The sequence below is a fragment of the Octopus bimaculoides genome, chromosome 7 (assembly GCF_001194135.2).
Source record: "Octopus bimaculoides isolate UCB-OBI-ISO-001 chromosome 7, ASM119413v2, whole genome shotgun sequence".
In the NCBI taxonomy this organism is placed as follows: Eukaryota; Metazoa; Mollusca; class Cephalopoda; order Octopoda; family Octopodidae; genus Octopus; species Octopus bimaculoides.
Window position 1 is genome coordinate 47,426,379 of NC_068987.1, and position 10,005 is coordinate 47,436,383.

The window sequence follows — 10,005 nt, forward strand, 5'->3', positions numbered from 1 at the left end:
ATATATATATATATATATATATATTATGGTTATTTGTTTTGCGCATTTTATCTAAGTTTTTTATTGTCTTCATATATTGTGTAACGTTTTTGTCTCACTCCTGTTTTCATGGAACTGATATTTGTACATCCCCGCCATATCCTTGGTAACACGTTGCTGCTCATAAATAAACGAACTCTTGTTTATCAATAAAAGAATGTTATTTATTATGTTATTAAATATATGTAACAGAGGACTTGAATTAAAGTTACTTCTAAAATAGAAATTGTATTTGACGAATAACGAAATGTTGTAACTTCATTCCTATTGTTTTCATGCTTTTAGTTGTTTCCACATCATATGCCTATCTATGTTTTCACTCTGGAAATATTTCCTTTTCATCCAATTTTTCAACTGCATAAATGATATAACTATTTTTAAAAATAAAAAATAAACATTAAAAACTGAAAGTGAATTTTCGAAATATAGCTGCTACACTGGATCAGTTGAGATAAAATAGGTTTAGATCACGGAAGGAGAAAAATAAAATCGATAATAAACTCTTAGTGATTTTAAAAAAATTATATTTTAAATTTAAACGTAATGTATCTTTCTACTTTCCACTATTATTTGAATTTCGTTATTTTTTTCTTATTTTGTCCAGATGTTTAAAGATATATATATATATATATATATATATATATATGTGTGTGTGTGTGTGTGTGTGTGTGCGCGTTAAAGTTGGCTAATGTGATTTGTGACTCCAGTAGTGCGAGGTAGGTTCTGTGTGAGGGAAAGAAACACCTGGGGGAGAAAGAAAAAAAAAAAACAGGTCATCGCTACTACAGGTTATAAAATGTCCACGATGTCTGAACCACTTACATTAGAGAAAGGTATTTTTATTTCAGTTTTATACATTTATAATATGTATACATATATTTTCTGTACATTAACCGTACACATTCAGTACACCTTTTTTCTCGTATTCTAATTCTCTAACATATATTTATCAGGTTTATATATTTACCTCTAAACTCAACTTTTAAGAAATTACGACACCTTTGCCCAGGACGTCGTGTCTTCTCTATCAAATCACCGATAATTTTTTAATACCGATTGTACTATTATCGTATTTTATTTACTAAACTCTAACACATTTTCATTGATGTTTGTGCGGCCTACTTGCATTTATAATAATACATATAATACACAACACATTCTCCGAAATATTAACATGTGTATATATAACTGATTATATATATATATATATATATATATATATATATACACACACACACACACACACATCCATTTTACATGTGTTATATGTATTTGTATACTCATACACACATATTGAATGAATATATTTGACAATTTAGTTTCTGATGTTCTGTAAAAAAAAAAAAGTAAATGAGATGGTCACGACAGGGACACTTCACTACAGATCGGTTTTCTCAGGAGCTAAACAACAACCAAGTCTATTTCAAACCAATGTAGAATGGCTTCGGTGTGGTCGCATGATTTGCTAGAAATAGCAGTTGAATCTCCCTATCCTTCAGATTACACCCTCCTGTTTTGAAATAGGAAAGGACAATTAAATACTGTAGCTAATTGTCTTATGTATACGAAAAGACGAGATATATAATAAACTAAATGAAAGCGTGTATTATGTTATTATTACTCACACATATCTACCTGATTTCTCTAGATAGCTTGTGTAGTGATTCTATTTTCATGTTAACATACCCATCTGCAACTTCTGCGATGGGTTCGATTCCCGCCCTACATATACATTCAGTTGCTTTCATTTTACTTTTCATGGTGACGTCCTTTTAATTGTTTCAACTAATTTTCTAGAAATAGTTTTTGTGTCATGCATGACAATTGTACAAGCTGACAGGTTTTACATTCCACTGTGTGTCATAATGAGACAATTTGTCGTTATCGTTTTGTAGGTGTTTAGAATTATCTGAATTATCTGAACATCTTATCAAACTAAAATAAAAGGCAGAGTGCAAAGTTTACCTTTTGAGATTTCAAGAAATATACTTATTAATAAAATACCTGTTTCTTATATGAAAATAATAACTCTACTTTGAAAATGAAATTCACTTTTTAAAATTTATTATGAAAAACATTTCGGATTGCACTGGTTTAATTTAGGTTTTAGAAATTAATAATTTTAAAGCTTCATAAATCTGAAAATAATATGATAATTAAAATAAAAAAGGAAATGTTCAATTTCTTTATTGCCCACAAGGGGCTAAACATAGAGAGGACAAACAAAGGGGTTAAGTCGATTACATCGACCCAGTGCGTAACTGGTACTTAATTTATCGACCCCGAAAGGATGAAAGGCAAAGTCGACCTCGGCGGAATTTGAACTCGGAACGTAACGGCAGACGAAATACCGCTAAGCATTTCGCCCGTTATGCTAACGTTTCTGCCAGCTCGCCGCCTAATTTCAACTCTACTTCCTGCTTAGGGTTAAACATTCCAGAATGCTTATATTTTTAGACTAACACACACATATATATGCAAGCTAGCAGAATCGTTAGCACGCTGGGCAAAATGCTTAGCAGCATTTCATCCATCTTCACGTTCTGAGTTCATCCGTGTTAACCATCTGAGGTCGACTTTGCCTTTCATCCTTTCGGAGTTGATAAAACAGGTACCAGTTGAGCACTGGAGTCAATCTAATCCACTCAACTACTCCCTCTAAATTGCTGGCCTTGTGCCAGAATTTAAAATCTTTAAGGTAAAGACGCCCGTCAGTCATGAATGACCATGGGATTGCACCTCGAAAGTTCCCCTCCTAGGCACAAGTCTGGGCAAAGTTGTTTATGGAAGCCCAGCAGTCGCCCATGCATACCAGCCTCTGCTCTCCACGCCACCAATGTTATCCAAGGGAAAGGCAAAAGGTGATACAGCTTGGCACCAATGAAAACTTTTTACTACAACTCAGTGAACTGAAGGAATGTGAAATAAAGTGTCTTGCTGAAGAACGCAACACAGCCAGTCCAGGAATTGAACTCACAACCTCATCATTATGAGCCTGATGCTCTAACCACTGAGCCATGTGCCAAAATTTGAAACCATTATTATCATTAATGTGGAGAGCTGGCAACATTTTTTGCACGTTGAGTAAAATGTTTAGGGTTATTTTTTCCAGCTCTTATGCTAAGCTCAAATCTTGTTGAGACCAACTTTGCCTTTAGTCCCTCTGGATTTGAGGAAGTAAAGTACCAATCAAGTACTGGGATTGATGGTAAAGACTTACCCCGTCCTAAAATTGCTGGTCTTGTGTTACAATTTGAAACCATTATTTGAAATCAGAAATCATTAGAGGGGCAGAATCATTTGAACATTTGAAAAAAAAAATGTACTTAGCAGTATTTGTTCTGGCTCATTGCGTAACAAGTTCAAAACCCACTGAGGTCAACTTAGTTCTTCATCTGTTCAGGTCGATAAAATAAAGCACCAGTCAAATATTGGGGTCAATGTAATCGACTAAACTTAATACTCCCCCTAAAATTACAGGCCTTCTGTCAAAATTTGAAGCACAAAGATGGCAGGTTAAGAGAATCGTTTGAGTATTAAAGTACTTAGTGATATTTTTTTTCTGGCATTTTACATTCTGAGTTCAAATAATGCCGAGGTCCTTTACTTTTCACCCTTTCGGTGTCAATCAAATAAGTACTTAGAGCATTAAAAAAAAAATGCAAAGTAAAATCAGATAAGAGTTGAAAAAGTAACAGCATTACTTGATGACTAATCTATATTTGCATTTGCAAGTATGAGTTTTAAGTATAAGATATCTTTTCACCTTCTTAACATGTATGAGTATTTTCTTTGATTTTATAGCTGACATAATCTTTAAGGTAGCATGTTAGTACTATCCTTAAGGTTGCATATATCTGTGTGTGTGTGTAAAATCTTTATTCTTATCTATTTAGATGTGTGTATATCTTTCACATGTATATGTATTTCTCTTTGAGAAAGTGTAGTGTGATCTTGCATAAATCAAATTATTTTAATTTATATATCATCATGCTGGCATGAGATGGATGGTTTGACAGGAGCTGGTAAGGTCGGGAGTCACACCAGGTTCCATTGTCTGTTTTGGCATGGTTTCTTCAGCTGGATAGCCTTCCTAATGTCATCAACTTTACAGAGTGTAGTGGGTGTTTTTTACATGGCACCAGCATCAGTGCTTTTTTATGTGGGGCCAGCATCACTGCTTTTTGCATGTCACCAGCACCACTGTTTTCTATGTGGCACCAGAAATGGTGCTTTTTACATGGCACCAGCACCAGTGCTTTTTATGTGCGACCAGCACCAATGCTTTTCATGTGTCACCAACACTGGTACTTTTTACGTGACACTAGTACCGGTGCCTTTTATGTGTCGCTATTATCACTGCTTTTTGTGTGACACTAAAATTGGTGTTTTTTAGGTGACAACAGTACAGGTGCTTTTCACGTGGCACCAGCACCAGTATTTTCACGTGGCCCCAGTACCCGTGCTTTTCACGTGGCACCAGCACCAGTACTTTTCATGTGGCACTAGCATCGGTACTTTTTGTGTGGCACCAGCACCGGTACTTTTCATGTGGCTGGCCCCAGTACCGGTGTTTTTCGCGTGGCACCAGCACCAGTGCTTTTCACGTGGCACCAACATCAGTGCTTTTCATGTAGCACCAGCACTGATAGGGTCATCAAAAAAATATATAACAGTTTCCATCACATGCCAGTGGGGAAAACCAGAAGTAGTTGATAGCTTCCGTTACCTAGGTGACAAAGTCAGTAACGGAGGTGGATGCTCTGAGAGCGTAACTGCTAGAATAAGAATAGCCTGGCAAAGTTCAGAGAGCTCGTACCTCTGCTGGTAACAAAGGGCCTCTTGCTCAGAGTAAAAGGTAGACTGTATGACATGTGTGCAAACAGCCATGCTTCACAGTAGTGAAACATAGGCCGTGACTGCTGAGGACATGTGTAAGCTTGCAAAAAATGAAGCTAGTATGCTCTGCTGGATGTATAATGTCAGTATGCATACATGACAGAGTGTAAGCGCCCTGAGAAAAAAATTGGACATAAGAAGCATCAGATGAGGTGTGCAAAAGAGACAATTGAGCTGGTATGGTCATGTGTTGCATATGGATGAGGCAGCTGTGTGAGAAAGTGTCACACCCTAGCAGTGGAGTGAATCTGTGGAAGAGGTAGATCCAAGGAGACCTGGGATGAGGTGGTGAAGCATGATCTTCAAACATTGGGCCTCGTGGAGGCCAACAAGTGACTGAGACCTTTGAGAAGACCTGGCATGCCAATTGAGACCGTAACCGTGGCCTATGCCTGTGTTGCATAACCGGCCTATTTAAGAGTACCCGTCAATCATTGGGCAATAAACTGTGCTTGCGAAGACCTGTTGAGTCAAGTGAAGTCATTGTCGTGGCTGATGCCAGTACCGCCTGACTGGCACCTGTGCTGGTGGCACATAGAAAGCACCATTTAACTGTGGTCGATGCCACTCTCACCTGACTGGCTCCTGTGCCAGTGCATTTAAAAAGTACCATTCGAGCATGGTTGATGCCAGTACCACCTGACAGGCCCTCATGCCAGTGGCACGTAAAAAGCACCCACTACACTCTCAGAGTGGTTGGCATTAGGAAGGGCATCCAGCTGTAGAAACCTTGCCTGTTCAAATTGGAGCCTGGTGCAGCCTTCTGGCTTGCCAGTCCTCAGTTAAACTGTCCAACCTATGCCAGTATGGAAAGTGGACGTTAAACGATGATGATGATATATACATATATAAGCATTGGGTATGTTCCTAGTAGTTGACCAATGAAGCACGTTCACTGCCTATGACTACCTGGCTTCATCCACAGTAATTACGCAATTGTTGCTGGATCTACCTCAGGAATTCCTCAGTGTACATTGAGCGTCTCATTAAATGCTGTATTAAATTCAAGCGAAATAGTTCATTTAACAAGATACCTCTTATTACATCACACTTCTGCACCAAGGATGCATCACAACTAGTTGTATAGTTTCCTACCTGCAAGGGATTGATGCAGGAATGTGTTGAAATGATTGTTGTGAGCAATAAAGTTTCCCGTGCATTCCATTACCTGACTCTACCATTTATTTATATATATATAAAGGTGTGTCAAGCTAAGTAAAATCTGTCATCCATACATACAGGCATGTCCTTTGCAGGTGCCATGTAAAATGCACTCATGCCAGTTCTGCATAAACACACCCATACCAGTGGCATGTAGAAAGCACCCACCACACTCTGTAAAGTTGTTGGCATTAAGAAGGGCGTCCAGCCATAGATAGTACTTACTTTGTAGTGACTTTGTATATAGTTAGGTTATTATTTCACAGATGTCAATAAATAACAGAAAAAGTAAATCTGAAATGTAATCAACATTTTTAATATTCTAATTGCTAACAATTAGTGACAATGAAATATTTAAAAGCACAAGTTATCGGAGAAAGCAGATGTGCTGGAACAATAAATTCTTAAGAACATGTGGGAAGTAGATGCCCTCAAAAGCCCAGGAGGATCCCAGAGGTAGTAGATAGTTTCTGTTCTCTTGGTTATCTAATCAGCAATGATAGTGGATGATCAGAAAGTATAAGTTGCTAGAATAAGAATGGAGAAGGTTTGGGATCTATTACCTCTGTTGGTAGTAAAAGGTGTCTCTCTCAGTGAAAGGCAGACTGTATGATGCTTGTATATGAACTACTATGCTCCATGATAGAAACATGGACCCAGCATACAGAGGACCTGCAAGGATGTGAAATAAATGAAGCAAACATGCTCCGCTGGATGTGCAGCATCGTTGTGTGTAATTAAAGCAGTAAAAATGTATTAGGAGAAGACTGTGTTGGTGTGGATGTGATGTATATGGATGATCACTCACAGTTGATGGAACCTGTGGAAGATAGTGAGATAGTGGTGAAAGCTGATCTTGGATTGCAAAGACTCATGACAAGAGACTGTGATGGTTGGTGATTTGTTGTACTTGAGAAAACTTACCCAGCAAGTCTTCTCAGTCACAACATTGTGAATGAGGCTTTCAAAACATAATGTATCCTGCATGCTATTCATTCAACTGAATCTTTTTTTATCTCAAGCCATACTTATTCCTCATTCTTATCATCTGCATTTCTTTCCCATTCTTTGTTAATATTTATCTCTCACTCTTTTCCACTTGCAACCTCTAACTTCACACCTCATCACCCAAACACATCCCTCCATCACTCTCCTTATCTACTATATTATTCTGCTATTGTAAGAAACCTGTTTCTATATACCATACTATCATTGTTTTGTTGATTTTTGTGTATCCATGCTATAATCTCTTACATATGTTACCATGTAAATTCTGACTCCTTGAAATCACTATTTCCCTCTTTTGAGTCCCACTCCAGCCTTCCCCATTCACTCAAGTAAAGTGCAAGTGAAGTGCAAATCTATAAATTTGTTCCTGCTCTCCACCAACATAATTCAATTCTTTTGTTACCGTGTTTCTGTTTAAATATACTATCTTTGTTTCAGTTGATTCTGAAAATAATGAATAATTTATTAAAATAACTTTGTCTTTAAGTTGATGGTTTTAAACAGGAAGTTTGTATTATAGAACCAGGGGCGAATTTGTATCAAAATGGTTAAAGCATCCACTCTAATTCTAATCCTTCCTCTCGTTTGAGAGGGCTCTTTAGTCTTGCAAGTTACAAAGCAACCCTTATAATGCTGGTGCCACAGAAAATGCATGCAATACATTTTGTAAAGTGGTTGGCATTAGGAAGGGTACCCAGTCAGAAATCATACTAGAAATCATGCTTGCATAGAAAGCAGATCTGAAATAATGATGATGAGGATACTATAGAATATAATTTACAAAAGTATGACTTGAAATTGCATCTGGTGGTGGGAACCTGGTTTGGGAGTTCCAGTGTTTTGAGGAGTGTGGAATAACCTCATAGCTACTAATTGTTCCTAGGTCTACTCCAACCATAAGTAGTAGCACTTGTCAGTCTCAGCTATAGATTAAATAACATATAACCACTTGAGCTAAGACATGTTGGAATCATGAGATGCAGCATGGTGGATGTGAACTATTTTGGCAGATGAAGTTATTGAGTGAATTGCAAATATCACGAGATGCTGAGTGGATAAACAGATAACAAATGTCAAGGGTCAGGATCAACCGATTCCAGTTAGCAAACTACTGCTGTCATCTGTTGAGCTTTTTCTTTTAGCAAAAGACCAATGTGACTGAAGCCTAGGCCAAACATTCACACTCCATTGCTCGATTAGGATAGGGGCTATTCACGGGGTCAATAAATGCCTGAAACTGTACATCTACTTCATTATTACCTATTTTTTTTGTACATGCCTGAGGGTCAATGAGAGGTCAAGGATTCCATGAAGGGGTTGATGGTCTAAAAATTTTTGAGACTCCTAATCTATACACTACATCATGAAATATTGGTGTTCCTTTGGATAATTTCTGAAGCAACCCTAAATACTCATGTCATTGTCATGAACAGCTGAGCATCCTCATGAACACCACCTGATACTTGAGATGGAACACCAACAATAACAAAAATTTTCATTCTCAGTAGATATCACAGGTTAAAAAGATTACTGAGATGCCACTTGACTGCTACTACTTACATGTTTGTTGAACCCATTTTTTCAGTATGTCATTGTAGTAATCACCAGGCAGGCGTCAGTAGACCAGCAGATTGCTTGGGCTGCTTTCTTCAACAAATTGGCATGAGAGTATTGCATTAGATTAGGATTTAGAGAATAAAATTCATTTTCGTCCTTAGTATTTTTTTTTTAATGCTTTCAGATGCTTTATGTTCATTTTTTGTCTCCGTAGAAATTTAACTAGCATGTCTGAAAAATGAAAAAGAAAAATATATCATTTATAATATGTCCTGGGTATGACTATAAATTGCATCCATTAGTGGGGCTCTGGTACGGTAGTTCCAGTGTTTTGGGGAGTATGGAACCACCTCATAGCTACTATTGTTCCAGGTCTACTATGACCCGGAGTAGTATGACCTGTTATGTTCCAACTATGGGTTAACTAGCATATGTGATGACAATCCATCTAAACGCAGGCATGTAGAAATATCCTTGGTTGGTGTCAGGGCGTGCAGTAAAGCCATCTCACTTCGGCCTGTTACTCGGTACTAAACACAGAGACTCAGAGAGTGGTCCTCATGTCGTACAAGCATTTATCACTGTAGTTCAGTGACATACCGATGTCTGTCTGATGACCTCATTTGTCATTCCACCTGGCGATGGAAAAGTAGCAACATGTGTAGACCAGTTGGAAGCACATAATGAGTTATAACTGTCACCTATACTTGAAAGCACGCTGATCTGCAGCGGGACTGAATAGTCATCTGAGAGGTCAAGGATGGAAAATCAGAAATGCCATTGGCAACAATGAATTACTAAGAGACGGCAATCACCAAGTATGGTGTTTTATTGCTAACAATATATACTATACAACGGTAATTAAATCAGTTTAATAGTTTTAATAATCACAAACTCATTAAATATTATTTGCACGAATGTGGAATTCCTGAATGTCTACAAAAATTCTAAACTGTACTAGTTTGTTAAAAAAAAAAAATCCTACGTTTTAGACGTCAGAGATTATGAATATGCAAAACATTTTTTTAAAATTTTGCCCCCACCGCTACCCCCCAAATTTTTTATTTTGTTTACTATAAAGAGATCGTAGCGAATTAACGAACATATACAAATCGAAATTAAATACAGACAAGAACATTAAAGTGAAAAGAATTTGGGCACTATCATGCTATTAGCTGTCAGAAGTGAAAGTGCTCACTGCTAGTGAAGTATCTGTCTGTCTGCCTGCATGCCTGTTGCTGGCCTGTCGATTCTTTGGCTACTGACAGCTAATACCATGACTGGCCGGAGCGAGCTATATGTCTGTCTGTCTGTCTCTCTCTCTATCTATCTATCTATTAC

The 10,005-nt window shown here is 37.5% G+C and overlaps 1 protein-coding gene and 1 long non-coding RNA gene across 3 annotated transcripts in view; one reads left to right on the top strand and one right to left on the bottom strand.

Moving 5' to 3' along the window:
* The first annotated feature begins 715 nt into the window (after window positions 1-715).
* LOC106882482 (protein lin-7 homolog C) overlaps window positions 716-10,005 on the top strand; it is a 45,475-nt gene continuing 36,185 nt past the window's right edge. The window contains exon 1 of one of the 2 annotated variants that reach the window (XM_014933171.2): window positions 716-872. In XM_014933171.2, coding sequence (XP_014788657.1) covers window positions 836-872 — 37 coding nt within the window. In that variant the 5' untranslated portion in view covers window positions 716-835. The remainder of the gene's footprint in view (window positions 873-10,005) is intronic. The other variant, XM_052969598.1, reaches the window with a different exon arrangement.
* The window catches only part of LOC128248370 (uncharacterized), a 5,800-nt gene continuing 2,165 nt past the window's right edge, over window positions 6,371-10,005 (bottom strand). The window contains exons 2-3 of the long non-coding RNA XR_008264601.1: window positions 8,668-8,895; window positions 6,371-7,551 (exon numbers count right to left, since the gene is read on the bottom strand). This is a non-coding gene — a long non-coding RNA (uncharacterized LOC128248370). The remainder of the gene's footprint in view (window positions 7,552-8,667; window positions 8,896-10,005) is intronic.